At 37.9% G+C, this 17,741-nt stretch overlaps 2 protein-coding genes and 1 non-coding gene across 3 annotated transcripts in view; 1 reads left to right on the forward strand and 2 right to left on the reverse strand.

The window, feature by feature from the left end:
• Positions 1-2,490: 2,490 nt before the first annotated feature.
• On the reverse strand, positions 2,491-2,563 carry trnav-cac (transfer RNA valine (anticodon CAC)). The gene has a single exon. It is a non-coding gene; the product is annotated as a tRNA-Val (tRNA).
• Positions 2,564-2,595: 32 nt separating this feature from the next.
• On the forward strand, positions 2,596-4,924 carry LOC127430905 (uncharacterized). Its single transcript, XM_051681047.1, has 3 exons — positions 2,596-2,614; positions 3,477-3,747; positions 3,963-4,924. The coding sequence occupies exons 1-3, from the start codon at positions 2,596-2,598 to the stop codon at positions 4,336-4,338; spliced, it is 666 nt and encodes a 221-aa protein (XP_051537007.1). The 3' UTR covers positions 4,339-4,924.
• Positions 4,925-6,309: 1,385 nt separating this feature from the next.
• Positions 6,310-17,741, reverse strand: part of LOC127431126 (collagen alpha-1(XXIII) chain) — a 154,751-nt gene continuing 143,319 nt past the window's right edge. Inside the window, exons 10-30 of the mRNA XM_051681399.1 lie at positions 17,548-17,607; positions 16,487-16,603; positions 14,638-14,664; positions 14,444-14,470; positions 14,186-14,239; positions 14,015-14,077; positions 13,811-13,846; positions 13,632-13,706; positions 13,094-13,138; positions 12,824-12,868; positions 12,630-12,710; positions 12,221-12,274; positions 12,017-12,073; positions 11,893-11,919; positions 11,709-11,777; positions 11,462-11,524; positions 11,008-11,034; positions 10,875-10,928; positions 10,650-10,736; positions 8,674-8,712; positions 6,310-8,054 (exon numbers count right to left, since the gene is read on the reverse strand). Of these exons, the coding sequence (XP_051537359.1) occupies positions 8,004-8,054; positions 8,674-8,712; positions 10,650-10,736; positions 10,875-10,928; positions 11,008-11,034; positions 11,462-11,524; positions 11,709-11,777; positions 11,893-11,919; positions 12,017-12,073; positions 12,221-12,274; positions 12,630-12,710; positions 12,824-12,868; positions 13,094-13,138; positions 13,632-13,706; positions 13,811-13,846; positions 14,015-14,077; positions 14,186-14,239; positions 14,444-14,470; positions 14,638-14,664; positions 16,487-16,603; positions 17,548-17,607 (1,158 nt within the window). The 3' untranslated portion in view covers positions 6,310-8,003. The remainder of the gene's footprint in view (positions 8,055-8,673; positions 8,713-10,649; positions 10,737-10,874; positions 10,929-11,007; positions 11,035-11,461; positions 11,525-11,708; positions 11,778-11,892; positions 11,920-12,016; positions 12,074-12,220; positions 12,275-12,629; positions 12,711-12,823; positions 12,869-13,093; positions 13,139-13,631; positions 13,707-13,810; positions 13,847-14,014; positions 14,078-14,185; positions 14,240-14,443; positions 14,471-14,637; positions 14,665-16,486; positions 16,604-17,547; positions 17,608-17,741) is intronic.

The following is a 17,741-nucleotide window of genomic DNA, read 5'->3' on the forward strand; positions in this document are numbered from 1 at the left end:
AAGCAATGATCTTCTTAAAAGGGTGGATGCTGATTATGCTGCTATGGTACAGAGTGCCTGCACTGATCCCAACAGCTTCTGCACTAAACCACAAAACAGCACATAAGCAGGTACATAAAGCACTTTGCTAAAAAAGAACACAAATTCTTCTCTCAACACCAGCCCAGAAAAACACTTGGAGACACAACAGTTATGGTGGCGTCTTAACGCGGGAAGTGTTAGGCGAACATGATAACCACTACACTACAGAAACGATGTGGAAGGGAATTATGGGTGGTCTTATGTTTCCTCAGCTTGTCAACTTCATAAACAGTAGACTTGTTTGCTTTGAAAGATAGACATCATTCATAATCTTACAAAATACAGGTGCATCTCAATAAATTAGAATGTCGTGGAAAAGTTCATTTATTTCAGTAATTCAACTCAAATTGTGAAACTCGTGTATTAAATAAATTCAATGCACACAGACTGAAGTATTTTAAGTCTTTGGTTCTTTTAATTGTGATGATTTTGGCTCACATTTAACAAAAACCCACCAATTCACTATCTCAAAAAATTAGAATACATCATAAGACCAATAAAAAAAACATTTTTAGTGAATTGTTGGCCTTCTGGAAAGTATGTTCATTTACTGTATATGTACTCAATACTTGGTAGGGGCTCCTTTTGCTTTAATTACTGCCTCAATTCGGCGTGGCATGGAGGTGATCAGTTTGTGGCACTGCTGAGGTGGTATGGAAGCCCAGGTTTCTTTGACAGTGGCCTTCAGCTCATCTGCATTATTTGGTCTCTTGTTTCTCATTTTCCTCTTGACAATACCCCATAGATTCTCTATGGGGTTCAGGTCTGGTGAGTTTGCTGGCCAGTCAAGCACACCAACACCATGGTCATTTAACCAACTTTTGGTGCTTTTGGCAGTGTGGGCAGGTGCCAAATCCTGCTGGAAAATGAAATCAGCATCTTTAAAAAGCTGGTCAGCAGAAGGAAGCATGAAGTGCTCCAAAATGTCTTGGTAAACGGGTGCAGTGACTTTGGTTTTCAAAAAACACAATGGACCAACACCAGCAGATGACGTTGCACCCCAAATCATCACAGACTGTGGAAACTTAACACTGGACTTCAAGCAACTTGGGCTATGAGCTTCTCCACCCTTCCTCCAGACTCTAGGACCTTGGTTTCCAAATGAAATACAAAACTTGGTCTCATCTGAAAAGAGGACTTTGGACCACTGGGCAACAGTCCAGTTCTTCTTCTCCTTAGCCCAGGTAAGACGCCTCTGACGTTGTCTGTGGTTCAGGAGTGGCTTAACAAGAGGAATACGACAACTGTAGCCAAATTCCTTGACACGTCTGTGTGTGGTGGCTCTTGATGCCTTGACCCCAGCCTCAGTCCATTCCTTGTGAAGTTCACCCAAATTCTTGAATCGATTTTGCTTGACAATCCTCATAAGGCTGCGGTTCTCTCGGTTGGTTGTGCATCTTTTTCTTCCACACTTTTTCCTTCCACTCAACTTTCTGTTAACATGCTTGGATACTCTGTGAACAGCCAGCTTCTTTGGCAATGAATGTTTGTGGCTTACCCTCCTTGTGAAGGGTGTCAATGATTGTCTTCTGGACAACTGTCAGATCAGCAGTCTTCCCCATGATTGTGTAGCCTAGTGAACCAAACTGAGAGACCATTTTGAAGGCTCAGGAAACCTTTGCAGGTGTTTTGAGTTGATTAGCTGATTGGCATGTCACCATATTCTAATTTTTTGAGATAGTAAATTGGTGGGTTTTTGTTAAATGTGAGCCAAAATCATCACAATTAAAAGAACCAAAGACTTAAACTACTTCAGTCTGTGTGCATTGAATTTATTTAATACACGAGTTTCACAATTTGAGTTGAATTACTGAAATAAATGAACTTTTCCACGACATTCTAATTTATTGAGATGCACCTGTATAGTGAAATGATCATTCGAAACAATGATTTATTAAACAAACTGATACTTAAACTATAATATTTTGTTGATGAATGTGATTTTTTTTTTTTTTTTTTTTTTTTTTTGTGTTACTGTACAAATTCTGCATGTTTTCTTAATTCATTAATGCATGTCATTGTGCATTGTTGAAATAAACACCTCTCTCATCACCTCAACTGTTTTAAACCTCAACAGATTTTGGCTTCCTAGAGCCATCAGAAATGATCTCCATGGTCCTGTAAGACCAATATTTGGATAATAGCTATTTACCATTTTACTAAAGGCTCTGCCCCATGCTAAGTTTAAAATGTACAACATCATATTATTATTAGTTTCCCTGTTTACACTGTTGCCGTTCTAGGTGAAAAAAGGTAAGTTTCTTAGCTCTAAGTAATTTATAATATTTATAATGTCATTGTGTTATATTGTTATTACATGATCAAAAGTGTTGAAACAAAGTATTTATGATGTAAAATAATGCAAATTAATTAAGATAATATTTACTGTGTTACCAATGAAAGAAAAGTTGTTTCCGCCCGGTTTCGAACCGGTGACCTTTCGCGTGTGAGGCGAACGTGATAACCACTACACTACGGAAACGATATAGAAGTCATCACCATGGATGGCCATTAATGGGCAGTGTCTTGCCAGGTGACATATTTTTACCCCAAAATTGATTGTCAGGCATGAGTTTTCCTCTAACGCCTGACAATCAATGGAATTAGAAAAATCATAATTTAATTTTCACTCGTATATATAGCTCAATCCACTGTTTATTGCGTCCGATTGCCGCTCCGTGATAAAGTTTAAAATTTTCTGTAACTGCTGGTCAGTTTCTCTTACCCGAATCCAAACGCTAACGTTAGTGGGACGGGAGAAGCATACTTTAGTCTAGATGGCTTCCATGCCGATGGAAAAACAAATCGCACATATTTTCTTGCTCGATTCACTTCAGTAACTATTAAAAGGCATATTATGGAAATGTAGGGACATTCCAGAATTGGAGAACATTTTCTGTCCCACCCATGAAATTTCAAACAATCCATGCACAAAATATAAAAATGTACACGTGTTGTGTAAATTATACATTTCCTGGGACAAAATGTTAAAATAGTTTTAGAAAAAGTGGTTCCAAAATATTATATAAAATACCAAATAGCTCTCCAGGACCACCTAAAATAGCATTTTTCTCTTGTCCCACCTTCTTGATGACCAACTTTCATGTCAAATATAACGGTTAAAATATGTTTTAAATCTACTTTTTTGGGTATAATTTTGTTGATATATGTCTCTTGCAATTGTTAAAACAATTTGTTTAATTGTCAACAAATTTCAAATAATAGTAATTATGCACTGAACTTGTGTCCCACAACATGCACGCAACCCTGTTACCGAAACCCATTTAGCCTGGCACAGGAAGAGAAAAAAACAGTAAGTCAAATGACACAGAGAAGATTGCATCATCCATCCATTTGCCAACACCATGGATAGACCTGCTGATGCTGATGAACAGAGGAGACAGCAGTACTTGGAAAAAGAGAAAGAGAAGTGGAGGAAAGATGTAGAAACAAGCAAGAAGAAAAGGCAAAAAAAAAAAAAAAACGTAGTGTGAGAGAGCAGCGTGCCCAGAGGAAAAAATGGAGAGTGGCTCATAAGAGGAGTAATGCCAGGAAAAAGATACTTAAAGGATTGAACACCCCTCCAGTCAACCCTGAATCACTAGTCAGACCAAGAACTCCAGTCAGGCCAGGATCCTCAGTCAGCTCTCAACCTGAGACTTCAAGGTCAGGACAGAAGTTCAGGTTATTGAGCAATGCAAGTTAGTGTCAGCACAGATCACAAAGTACATATTTCTGGTAATTACTTTGGTGCAAAACTATACGGTAAAAGGTCCAAAAATCAATAAAGTGTTTATATAATTACATGGCTGGCAATGTCTATTTTTGTGCAGGTGAAATGGTTAAGTGACTATATATTTATGTAAATATGTTTCTTTTAGGCAGCGTGAACATGGGAGAAGAAAAAGGAGGTCTGCCAAAGCAAAATTACACAGGGAGTTGCAGAAACTACAGGATCAGTTGAAAAAAGGTGCCCCAGATTGTGTGAGTGGCACACTGAAGAGGAGGGCTGACAGACTTGTCAGCCAAGGAGTGGATATCCCCATGGCATTGTCCCTCTACCAAGCTCTGAGTGAGGTTCAATCAAAGGTGAAATTGTTCTACATTGAGGAGCAAGCTGTGGAGGATGCAGTGAAAGAAATGCCAGCTGACATTCCAGCCGTACCATCCACAATGAGGCTCCACCAGGTGGTCATTCTTTCTCCTAGGAAAATTCTCTCGCTGCATGTGCTCTGCAACAGGGAATCTGGAGTGTGACTGCCAAAAAAACTGTTTCAACTTTAATCCCAGAGATAATCACACAGAAGACCCCATACACAACACACCAGAAGAAGTGCAGTGGCACAGTTCAGAGGTTTTGGGGAAATGGTGTGCCCTGGTGTACGACCATACCATCTACCCAGGGATCATCCAGGAGGTGAATGAGACCCACTGCCAGGTGAAATGTATGCACAGAGTGGGGAGAAATCATTCTTTTCTGGCTGATGAGGGATGATCTCCATTGGTATCCCTTCGAGGATATGCTGACCCTCATTCCTCCCCCAGAGAATGTTACCTCGCGCCACATAGCCATCGCAAGAGAGGTGTGGGATACTCTGGCCAGCCACGGAAATGAAATCTCAACATTATGACATCAGCTTTCAAATATGCTGATCAGTTCATTTTGACATGCTTATTCATTTTAATGCCAGGTTGTTGGGTGGGTTGAATTGGTTTTTAACATTCTTACTCATCCTGTTTATCCTTCTTTAAAAAGATTAAATATTATTAAACAGCATTCCTGTGGTCCTGAGTATGTATTTGTCATATTTATGCAATGATCTACAATCAAAAGTAATGTATCCATTCAACCCTGTTACTTTTGTGCAACCCTGTTACTCTAATTTCAACCTTGTTACCAAATCATTTTTATTAAAATAACCTTAAATGTTTTTTTTTTTTTTTTTTAAGCTCACAAGGGTTTAGCCTATTGCCATTTTACAACTTTGAATGATTATATGCATAATGAATTTGAGCAAATATTTGAAAATAAATACTGAATTTAGTAAAAAATAAACATGTGACTATTGAAAAGTTGGGAAAGATAGATTTCAAAAGTTGCTCAAATTGATATAAGCCAAGTCTTATCCGAAATTAAATGAGTATACAGTGTGAATATGACTTTCTTTTACTTAATGGTCAATAATTTATTACAAACAATATTTTAAAATACAAATTTTCAGGTTCCAGTGTATTGGTAACAGGGTTGCGGCAAGCATAGCACACAATAAACAAAACATGTCATTAAAAGTGTACCTTTGATTCCTGAGCCGGACGAATCAAATTATTTGATGGTTTATTACCTGTGTTTCTTTAATACATAACAGAACATTAGCAAATAAAGGTGTTGATGCCTAAATTGTCCTCCAATCATGAAATGAGCCATAAAAAAATAAATAAATGGCACCTACAATATGGTACATGAGCTTCTCCAACCACTGTCCCTTGCACTGATGTAATACTACACGAACTTCCGAAAGTTTAAAAATCTGTCACACCCTCTCTCTGTTTTGCACACATGAACGTTATCTCTCACTCAAACGCACATGATGAATGAGGTGGGTCCCACCAACCAACAGGTGTTTGTAGAGGATGTGATTGGTTCTTAAGAACGCCAATTCATTATTTTGAGCCAATCACAACGTCCCTTTCATAAAGTTACGGAGTTGAACAAAAGAATCGATTCCTGTGTCAGAGTCGACTCTTATTCTAGGACGATTCCGAGTCGAGGAATCGACTCTTTTGGACTCTCAAGTCTCCTCAGCTTTTTTCTCCCATCTAATAAACACACTGTCAATATAAAGTGTTATTAACTCAATTAAACACCATAATTTTACAATTTAACTTTTGAATTCGTACAGTTATTTTAATTTGCTTGGTTGTTTGGGTTTGACTTGTAGCTACACATGATAGAGTATACTTGGATTACTTTGAGCAAAGCTTTCATAAATAATATCTAACATATCTGTTAAAGTAAGACACAATTCCAAAGACTGAAAAAAAAAAAAAAAAAAAAAAAAAGACAAATATAAATAAAATAAAAACAGTTTAATTACATTGTTACCATTTTCCATATTAATGTAACATCTCCTCTGCTGGGAGTTGTTTGTCACACTGGGAGTTAGGGATGCATAATTAATCGAAAAAATAATCGAGATTACAATTACATTAGAAATGTCGCAATTATATAATCTCGAAAAGTGTCAACTACAGCATTCCATATAGGTGTACTCCTACTGCACCAAAATGTTCTATTTACAACATATTTTTGGGGGCCGTTGTGTGCAAGAATGCAAAGACAAATCTGATGCTCACTATCTACATTATGCTGTGTAAAATTTATTCAAAATTGTACGATATCATACACAATGCATGGTACAGAGTTATTAACACAATGAATCTTAATAGCTTAAAAGAAGTAAATAGTAATCATAAAATATATTCATTTAATTTACACAAACTTAATATAATGCTTATTTGAGAAGCAAACCAACCCTCACCAAAGCAATGAAAAAAGATCAAAGTAGTTTATTCATTATGAAACTACACTATGTAAGTTTTTTTTTTTTTTTTTTTAGAAATGAAAAAAAAAAAAAATGAAAAAAAAATTCATAAATGAGCAAGTACACCAACAATCCATCTTCCAAACCATGTTTTTGCCTTACCCTGATTCACTACGTTTAACCTATAATAATTATTTATATTTTAGAGCTGTCGGGACGGATTTGGCAGAAATTGCATACTTCTGTCATTCGTCCGTGCGTCTTTACATCATATCCAAGAAGATCCAGCTATTACAGCGCATGTACAGTATATGGGCGGTGATTAGTGTGTTAGTAGTTTGAAGCTGAAAGCTTGTAGCCTCAACAAATGAGCGACATTAACCATGGATCATTCAAAAAGGCAACCCTCTGGGGAATCACATGTTTTCAGAATAAAGAAATCTCGAACCGAGAAGACTGTGTCTGCAAGCAAAAAGGGAAAGCGACAGAGCCTGTTATACAACACGAAACAACATCGTATTGGCTTTTCAGATTTGGTGAAAACTGAGACCTTAAAGGTTTAAAAACTGACCCAGAGATGGATTTTTTCTTGCTGGACAGTTAAGCTATTTTACTGGACCAGTAGTGAGCCAGGTAGCTCTCTTAGTTTTTTAGATAGCTTTAGCCACTCGAATGGGTCATTTTATTATGAATTGTGATACTGCAGTGCTTTCAATTTCATTTTCGAGGAACGAAGGACAATGGAAAAAATTTAACTTTTATGCTGGTAACAATGCCAATCTCTAAACCAGTTACTACTTTTTCTTAAATTAACAATGCAGTACTTCAAAATTTTCATCTTTTACAAATTTTAAACAAAAGGAATGTAGAATAGAAACAACTGTATGATATCATACACAATGCATGGTACAGAGTTAACACAATGAATCTTAAAAGAAGTAAATAGTAATTATAAAATATATTCATTTAATTTACAAAAACTTAATATAATGCTTATTTGGGAAGCAAACCAACCCTCACCAAAGCAATGAATAAAAGATCAAAGTAGTTTATTCACTAAGAGCGTTCTTATGAACACCAGGACTTTCAACAACAACAAACAAATTGTATTCATGATAATATACCTGATATTAGTTATTATACAAAACTTTCTCACCACTCCACAGATGTATTTTTTTGAGAAATGGAACAAAAGATTTTATTCTGTTTTCTATTGACAACATTTCCTGAGTACAAATTTGTCCATATGTACACCAGTACAAATCCAGAGCAATGCCCATACTGGTTTCCTGCCTGTATTACAGAAGAGCCCTTTAATTTGGGGGATCCAGCTGACCATTGGCAAAGCATACTCCCTCCATGTAGCCCATTCAGAGTCCTTTAGGGCTGAGATGGGTTCTTGGCTTTGCCCCCATGCCCTGAAGCCTCCTCCTTATAAACAAACATTAAATGAAGATTGGATGGGGTTGGTTGTTTCAAATGGTGCCCAAGAAAAGTAAGACAACAGCCAGTGAAGAAGTCATCATTTGCAGACACATTGGACAGACTGTTAGATGGTTCAGGGTTATTTTGGGTTAAGACCCATTCTCTCAAGGACAGCAGCAGCAGCAGCATTCTCTGCATCCGCAAGCAGTTCACGTCTCCTTTCAGTATCAGTACAAGTCTCAGCATCTCTGATACTCTCTTGATTGCCTTTGGACTTTCTATACTTGTTATTGTGACAGTGTAGAGCCCATCTTTTGTTAATGCAGCAATACAGACACATAATTTCTTTCAGGAGGCTCCCGTATGCAAACCCAGTTTATTAAATAAGAGATGATTAAAAATTCAGAGGAAAAAAAGAAAATGTTACTGGCAAAATATATATCAATATGTACAAATTCCATGCTCCAGGTTAGTCATTACTGCAAGAGAGCAAGAGGACAACTGTGTTAGGAGACACACACAAGAAGCAGTCACAGTTGCAAACACAATATCATCACAATTAAATGATCATGGTTAACTATTAGGAGTCACAATTTCTCTCAATATATTTCATATAATGACAAACCTTATGCCAGCATCCAGGTATGGGCAGACCATCTCGCCCCTGTAAACAGACAAGAGAATAAACTCAATGACTTAAATGTTCAACGGCTCCTACTCGTGGGACAAGGATCACACAACAAACCACCAAATATTATGAGATTGAAGGAATCACACCTGCTCTGTTACAAAAACTAGTGAGCTGCCTACCGAGGTAGTCTTTTAAGGCATCATAGGCATTTTACTCCTTTGTGGTGAAGGCATTCCAATAACGAAATGCTCGGTGAAAAAATAAATGTAAGATTTTGGATGAAGTGAGGGAAATGTTGATTAATAATACTTGATATTTCATTCAAAATTAAAAAGTATAGACTTCAAAATAGCTCAGGGTAATTATATATTTGATTATTTTACCCAATATCTGTGTTATGTATTTTAATTAGAGCTGCAAATCAAATAATACTTTAAATCATACTAATTGCTTGACAAGTAATCATGTGTCAATATTTGCTGGGACCGATCCCAAGAAGATCATTTAAAATAAATGATAAAAGTTACATTTATATATTTACAGTAAATAATTAATACATTTTAATAAATATAATAATTCAGATATTTCAAATACATTTGTTTAACAAACAAGTAAAGCATTGATTTAAGTGGTTCTCGATCCAGTCCTGCAGACCCCCCAACACTGCACATTTCGGATGTCACCCTTTTTTGACACACCCAATTTAAGTCTTTGAGTCTCCACTAACGAGCTGATGAGTTGAATCAGGTGTGTTTGATTAAGGAGACATCCAAAATGTGTAGTGTTGGGGGGCCTCCAGGACAGGTTTAACACAATACAAAAAAATGGCTTTAATAGTTAATATATTATTTGTTTTATTTCCATGACATTGCACTGCCCCCTGCTGTCTGCAACTCGCAAAAACATGTAGTTGGTACTTGTAACTTGAATTGCTCCAATGGAAGGATTTTTGCACAGTTAGGGGGCATGAATAATTGTTTATATATATATATATATATAATTAATTGCACTAAATTAATGTGTTAAACAACAGCCTTAATTTTAATCAATTGCAAGTTGAATCTCCCATGCTAAGCACTATTGAGTTGCTGCCTATGCAGAGCATTATAAATTAGTCACTTATGAGGCTCCATCATGATAAGGATGTTGCCTGTGTTGGCAGTATTTAGCGAGGGCAGCTTATTACGTTTTAGAACAGAGCTGCCAAGCCACAGAGAAACACTTTTGGTAGGAAGTCTGAATGTTAACCAAAACACACATCATGCTAACAATACCAAGAGTAAATAAAATAGACCCATTCCCTTACAATGCTGTCACATTTACTCAAAGAACTCAGTGAAAAACAGTAACTACAGCTCAGCCTTACAAAAATCACAAAACCTAGGTGGCTACCGTTTTGTGACCTATTCTCACAGGGCAAGGCTTAGATCTGATTTAAACTCATTGAGGTTGGAATTCAGTTGTGTTTGAGGCCTAACTTGTGAATTCTTAGAGATAAAAGTTATAGAATTGTTCTGAAGCACTGATCCATGCCAAGCCATCTGAGTCAGATCTCATGGTTGTGTAAAGGGAAACTTGATGCACCAGGATGGAAACAACAAATGATGCAGGTAAGCACACGCACACAAGATAAAATACTGTACCAATGGGCAGGGGGCCTCTGATGGAGCCCTTGCCTCCCCACCACATTCTCTACATCCATTGGTGCCCTGTCAGCGAAACCCATCCATGTCAAATCTCGGTTGCAGTTAACTCTATGGACACACATGCCTGCTAACCTTGCCACATACTTTTTAAAATACTTTATATGAATGCATTTACAAAGGAAGTTTCAACGTCATTCATCAACAATCCACAGAATATGGTGCTTTTTACTTTCTTGAGAAGATACAGCCACTGTGTGACACTGGACATTTTCCAAGAAATACATATATAATGCAGAAGATGGTGGTATGATTTATATGACATACCACAGGACAAGGCTGATCAAGTCCTGGAGGTCCTTGCTCTCCCTTCTGTCCTTTCAGGCCTTTCTTTCCCATTGTGCCTCTCTCACCCTAAAGAGAGAGAGAGAGACAAATGTATAACAGAGGTGTAGAAAATATTACTTTGAATAAGAACTGAGATTGCGGAAGACACAACTTTTAGTGCTTTTTCATACAAACGGAAGTTATTTATAATATGAAGAACCTAACCTTCTCCCCTTTATCTCCTCTGTCCCCTTTTTCTCCTTGAAACCCTGGGAATCCCTGACATAGGAGAGACATGTTCAGTAAGAACCAACTTCAAATAGTAATCATTGAAACTAACAGCATAATAATTACTTACATCTAGTCCTGGTTCACCTTGTTTTCCCTATAAATATAGATAAACCATTGTAAGAGAAGAAACAACATCGATATGGGGTTGGAACAGCATGGGGGTGAGTAAATGTATTTTTGGGTGAATTATGCCTTTAAATTGTTTTTAGACTTCCCTGCTAAAAAGACCAGTATTACCAGCATTCAGTTCCCATGCTGGTCTAGGCTGGTGCATGCTGGATAGTGCTGGTCTAGCTGTTGGACCAGCATAGCCATGCTTTTCACCACCAAAGCCTAGCTGGTTGACCAGCATGGTCTTACTAATGAAGCTGTTTAAGCTAAAAAGTTTAAAAGCTTGGTGGAGACACTAGCACACCAGCATACCTGCTAGGAGAGCAGCACCCAAAACACAACATAAGCTGGTGACCAACAATGCTGGTCTTTTCAGCAGAGTCATATCTTAAGGTGTGCAAAACACTGACCTTTTCGCCTTTTGCACCTGGCAGACCTACCAACCCATTAGACCCTGGAAAACCTTGAAGACCCTAAGCACAACGAGCAGAATAGTATTAGTCCAGTCAACAGACTCGACCATAACAGCATTTTCCCATTGTTAAATTGTTAAACATTAGCTGTTGTGAGACCAGGACATGAGATCCCTGTGTACAAGTCTTGATGTGGTTTCAGTGAATTGGTTTTGAAGCATTGCTCGGTTGGTATGAGACTTACCCGTGGCCCAGGTGGACCTTTCTCTCCAATATCCCCCTTTTCTCCTTTCACTGTTTCAGCAGGCTCTCCCTGTGTTATATTACACATTTATGTTTAACATTTCACCTCCCATGAAATACATCAAAAGGGTCATTCTTTTTTTTTTTAAAGCAATTGCATCTCAGCACTGCATCCACAGTCTCACCTTGGGGCCAGGCAATCCATGATATCCCTGGAAGAAGTGAATTGGAAATACATGATTTAGTCTGCTTAGACTCCTTAAAAGACCTTATTAGAATAAAGCTGAGGTATTAAATTTTGTTCCTTACTGCAGGTCCAGGTGGCCCAGGAGGCCCTGGAGGGCCAGGCAAAGAGATAATCTGGGCCTGCAAAAGTGATATCAAGATCAATTCACTCAGAGATCAATTCACCCAAGCTACATCCTCAAGGTAATTACAATTATTGCATTATCACATGCCTGGGAAATTAATGTTTGTTTTATAATGACAATGAAAAAAGCATGTAAAACTCACCATACTCTCCTCAAGCCTAGAGTCTCCTTTATCTCCCTTTTGCCCAGTTGGCCCCTAAAATGGTGTGACAAATCAACATTTAATATTATCCTTCAAGGTTGATGGAAGCACTTGTATGTTGTATGCTGGTATTCCACGGCTCTCTGGAACACTCGACTCTGATTCAACTGATTTCCTACATAGTTGTGATGGTGTCATGGCAATTGGATCACTCTGTGTTCTAATATAATATAACATAATAAAATAATTTCCAAGAAAATAAATATTTACTGCCCATTTATTCAACTTTTTGGAAAGAAGCTGTGTAATAAATAGAGTAGTATACAGTCAGTAGGTCATTATAACAAAATAAACCCTTTCGGGGTGATCTGATCTGTACATTATCCATTACATATTTCTTAATACTCACAGCAGGCCCTGTCAGCCCAATGTCCCCTTTTGCTCCTGCTGTTCCAGGCTCTCCTATATCACCCCTCTCTCCCTTAGGGCCCTGGGTGAGACACATCACACTTTTTTTAAATGGTTCACTTGGGGTTGTCTCTCTCACATATAAGAGACAATTCAAATACTGCATGACTGCAAGTATAACCAGACTGTATTTACCTGCTTTCCTTCAGGGCCTGTTGCTCCATGTAAGCCCATCTCTCCCTATTTCAAAACAATGCATCTAATGTCAAAATGTTTCACCGATGATAACTGCCTTTTGATAAAACTAATGATAAATAACTTTTCACAAAGCTTTAGCAACTTGTTCTGTCCATTTCAACAATGAGAGTTTTCATGCATGAAAACTAAAGCATGTTTTGTGTTACTCTGCATAAGAGTGTCTGCATAAATGTATCCCAAAAATGTAAAGATAAATCTATTACACACTTTTGGCCCTTGTTCTCCCGGAGGTCCTGGAGGGCCTGGAGGCCCCTATAAGTATGAAAGAAAAATCAAGGCAAGCAAGTTAAGTGCTGAAGGGTATCAGAGAGGTCTTAAAGGCCCTATTTACTTCTGTTACAGTGCAAAAATGTAAAACAAATCAAGTCTGCACACTGTAGCTTCCAGATATACTTCCAGATTTTATTCTCACTGCAAATGTAATGTTTTAAGCAGGAATGCTAATTTTTATTTTGTCAAGCAGCTGTATTAACTGTACTTTAGAATGCATGCTTCACATGATCTGTCATTGCATGCTGACGTCAAGCAAACCGGAGAAGTCTTGTGCATACAAAAATTGGCTTTTCCAAATTTTACGTTTGGACGGCTATTTCCTTTTAAAGCGGCACAAGTTTAAACCTTTAGATAACTGACAGGTGAGTACTAGTTGGTCCTTTAATGTTGTGCACTTTTGACTACCTCTGTATGTGGCCCTAATAATACAAAGTGTAAACAGGGTAAAAGAGATTCCATTATATTTATTTACCTGCATAGTTTGAAGTCTTAAGGCCAGATTAGTACTTTCTGTAAAATCAGTAGCCCCATTCTCTCCAGGCAAACCCTGAAGATAGACAGATACATATGGAGATAAAAATTATATGTAGCACTTGTGAAGGTAAAGGAGAGCAGCATTATGTAATGAGATGGTGGTAAACTGTCTTTCACCTGGGGACCTGGATACCCAACATCTCCCTTTTCACCCTGTGCAAGAGGATCAATAATGACCTTATTATCATTACATTATTAGGACCTTGTTATTATTTTACTATTCTCTGCATTTACATCATCAGTAAACTGACCTCTATATTTCATGAACAGGACAAATGCATCTATTTATTACAGTTCTCAGTGTCTCAATAGAAAGCTCACCTTTGTGCCAGGGGATCCATCAGTCCCTCTCTTCCCCTCAGGACCTAGCACACCCTGATCTCCCTGTATGCCAAAAACAATGCATGAAAGTTTGATGGTCTATAGACCAAGTAAAAAAAAAATGAGGAAAATAATGGAGGTGGTGAAAATTTAGCAGAACACTTGTCTAACCTTTGGCCCTGGAGGGCCCTGTGGTCCAGGTATGCCATCGGCTCCATTCTTACCCTTAACGAGTAGGCAAGAGGACAAATTTAAGTATGTTCTCTTTTAAATGCAAAAATTAAGAAATAATGATTTGAGATGCAAATATTGTGCAATGACAAGTAGTAAGTTCTTAACATTACATTTTAATTGTGTGACCCACATTTATAGTATATGTATAGTTAATAGAGAGAGAGAGAGATGTGATGGAATAATCAACTATACTACCTGCGTGCCAGGTGGCCCAATTTGTCCCTATGGGAAAAAATTGACATTATATTATGGCCATTGTTTAATAAGGATATTTACATGAGTAATTAAAATTTTGGATCATTACTTTAAAAAAATAATAATAATCATTTATATAATATATTATATATTATATAAAAATGATAGCAAATCAGTATAAAACAAAAATCTACCTCATTTCCATCCTTTCCAGGTGGTCCCTATTATTTAGAAAACAAACATGTCAGAAATTATTTATATTTAAAAAACAGGTATAAGTTTGCTCTGTTAACTGTCAACTAGATGTCAGGCCTCTATACATCAATGGTGTACAATATTATAACTACTTATGCATTTAGTTCCATCAAATTTGTATTACTACAAAAAGTAAAAGGGATCTAGATGTGTTTAAATTCTTTGATAAATCTGGAAAAGCGGCTCTGAAGTCACTCCACCGCAGAGGTCTAATTGAAACAGGTTATTTTCTAAAATCAAACAGGGTTATTTAGCCAATAAACTCAACCTTGGAACACAGTACCTAAAACAGCAGTAAACAAGCACACAATGGCAATTTTAAATCTATTTCAGGCTGTTCTAGCCAACATACCCCTAAGCTTCCAAAAACTCACTACACACAACCATGCCTAAAATCAAATGAAGACATCATGTAAGATTTATGTAGCTATTGTTGTAAACAAAACCCAATTCAGTGCTAGGCATTTGTGCACATCAAACCATGTGTGGCTAGTAATGACAGTATTAAATTGACGACAGCCGTAAGTCCTGCAGACACTCAATAGTGCCATGGCAATATCTGCTTGTCTTTTTCTACAGCACTTCTGAAAAGTACAAAGGCATGGCATAGCATCAGGCCTCAAGCAACTAATGAGGTGGTTTCACTTAGGCATATATAAACACAATTTAAGATACAACAACAGGAAATGGCCTTTGAGCTTACTGACCCCAAAACATCTGCTCTCAACATGAGGCACAAAGCAGGGTGAGAAGCTCCATCTGTTTTGCCCTTCATATTGCACCATGCTTTGTTTGGTTTAGATGATAGGCTAAAAAGGAAATGGAAAAGTGTAGAACATATGCTGGAATAAACTGGCTGAGGGAAGCTATGATAATTCCTGCATCTTTAGTTAAAGGTGCTGTAAGCGATTTTAGCGTTCTGAAGCTTTTACGTGACTGAGCTGTTGAATTAGCCACGCCCCACATTCCAAAACCTCGCCCTCCAGAGATAATTTTGAGACCAAAACTGAGCAAAAGAGCTGCATTGCAGCTGCAAATTTTTGTTTGCTGTTTACAAAGTCTATAGCTGTCACAGATTGGTGAGATATCTCAGGGCACTTATTTCATTACTATCTTTAAGGGAGTAGGACATTTTTTTGCATACTTTTCAATGAAAAAAATGGCTTACAGCACCTTTAATGCCCCATTATGTACGCTAGAGGTGTGTTCAATCACTAAGTAGCCCACCTCACGGACCGTTATATAATGCCTATGCATCACTGCGAAGAACCATTGTATGAGCATGCTTGCATCATGATCATGGTGTTCTTGTTGGATCATCAATCTCCTCGTGTTATTTCAAACCCATATGACTGTCTTTTTTGGAATACAAAGGTAGATGTTATGTAGAATGTTGGGGACTGACAGCCTCTATCGCAATTCACTTTCATTGCTAAAAGGTTTGGAATAATATAAGGGTGAGTAAATGATAGCAAAATTGTCACTTTTGGGTGAAATATCCCTTTAATCTTGGCACTTTTTTTATTCATTGTAGTCCAAAGCTCCCCGAGAAAAGCATCTGCACAGATGTAAATGCAAATTAAGTATAAACTCAGCATTGAGCTCAGAGTTCAGCTCTGTATAGACCGTGTCACAGTGAGAAGTAGCACCTGGTCTTCCGAGCAGGGGTCTTCAACACAGTGTGACTCATATATGACTTGCAACAGCTGTAGAATGAGTGAACTCAGTATATGCACAGATGATGGAAAGGCAGAAGAGACCATGTGAGATAGAAAGTGAGTGTCTCACCGGCTCTCCTGGGTGGCCCCGGGGCCCATCTTTGCCAGTGTTTCCTGGAGGCCCTTTGGGACCAGGTGTTCCTGGAGGTCCTGGGGGACCTGGAGGCCCAGCCTGACCTTGATCGCCCTACAGAAAGACAGAGATGGAGAAAAAGAACATGGGGGAAAAACAAGATTTTGAATACTGTCAAGTGAAAAGTAAGACATTTCATTGTTGTTTCTGATCTTATTAGTTTTATTGTCCATTCTAAATGTTACTCAAATAAGTGCTTTTCTTTTGCCTACATATGATTTTTGTTTCATATTCATTTCACAGCATATTTATCTCATCTCTGCATCTACTGAAGATGAAATGATTGGCTGCAGCTTCCAGATAAAGAGATTAAGCTGCAGTAAAAAGCTTCTAGAGCCAAATGCCCAGGAGGAACCTATCTACAAAGACATTGACATTGTAAGCCTTTTTAACATAACATAATTCAACTGCTAAAAAGACAAAAAGCTATTTTGGCTTGCTTGTTTGCTGTGGTTTGTGTAACATGTTTTTGTCTCTAATGTCAATAAACACAGCAATTATTCCTCTTTTTGACATTCAAAACAGGCATGCAACATAGCATCACAAGCTGTTGAGGAGCTAAGGGAGAAATCTTGAGGCCAAGGATACTTACATGAGAAGCAGAAATGGGGAAAATTTAAGAAAAGCAGTAAGGCATGCATGAGTCATTCTCTACCTTAAGAAGGCGCCTGTGAAAAGTGTGGTGGTCACCTGTAGCTGAGAGAAAGATATGCTCATAGCGTGGGAAGACCATCTGACAGCAGAGGACAGATAATGAGAAAGATGGATAGAGTGATTAAGAAAGAGAGCAAAGAATGTAATCGCAGAGAGAAAGAGAGAGGCAGAGATTCAGCCTGCACCATTATTCCTCCGTATAATGATTTGTGGAATTGAAGGAGACTTTGAGAAAAATGAGGAAGAGTGCAAAGGTTTGAAGACACTGAGATGTTAATGAAATATGAAAGCAAATGGCCGAAGGTGTTGAGCGATTCAGGGACAATAGCCTAGGAGGGACAAACCTTCACTGTGAGAATCTGATTACTAAGCAGGCCTGCAGAGGCTGCGTAAGCTGGTGGTCCCTGTGAGGTCAGAGGTCATATGGAAGTAAACAGAGACAGGAAATGACATAAAGGAGACAGAGGAGATGATTTGGAAAATGACACTGGCTAGAATGGATATGAGGGTGATAAAGGATGACATCTTGTGTTGTATT

The sequence above is a fragment of the Myxocyprinus asiaticus genome, chromosome 40 (genome assembly GCF_019703515.2).
Source record: "Myxocyprinus asiaticus isolate MX2 ecotype Aquarium Trade chromosome 40, UBuf_Myxa_2, whole genome shotgun sequence".
In the NCBI taxonomy this organism is placed as follows: Eukaryota; Metazoa; Chordata; class Actinopteri; order Cypriniformes; family Catostomidae; genus Myxocyprinus; species Myxocyprinus asiaticus.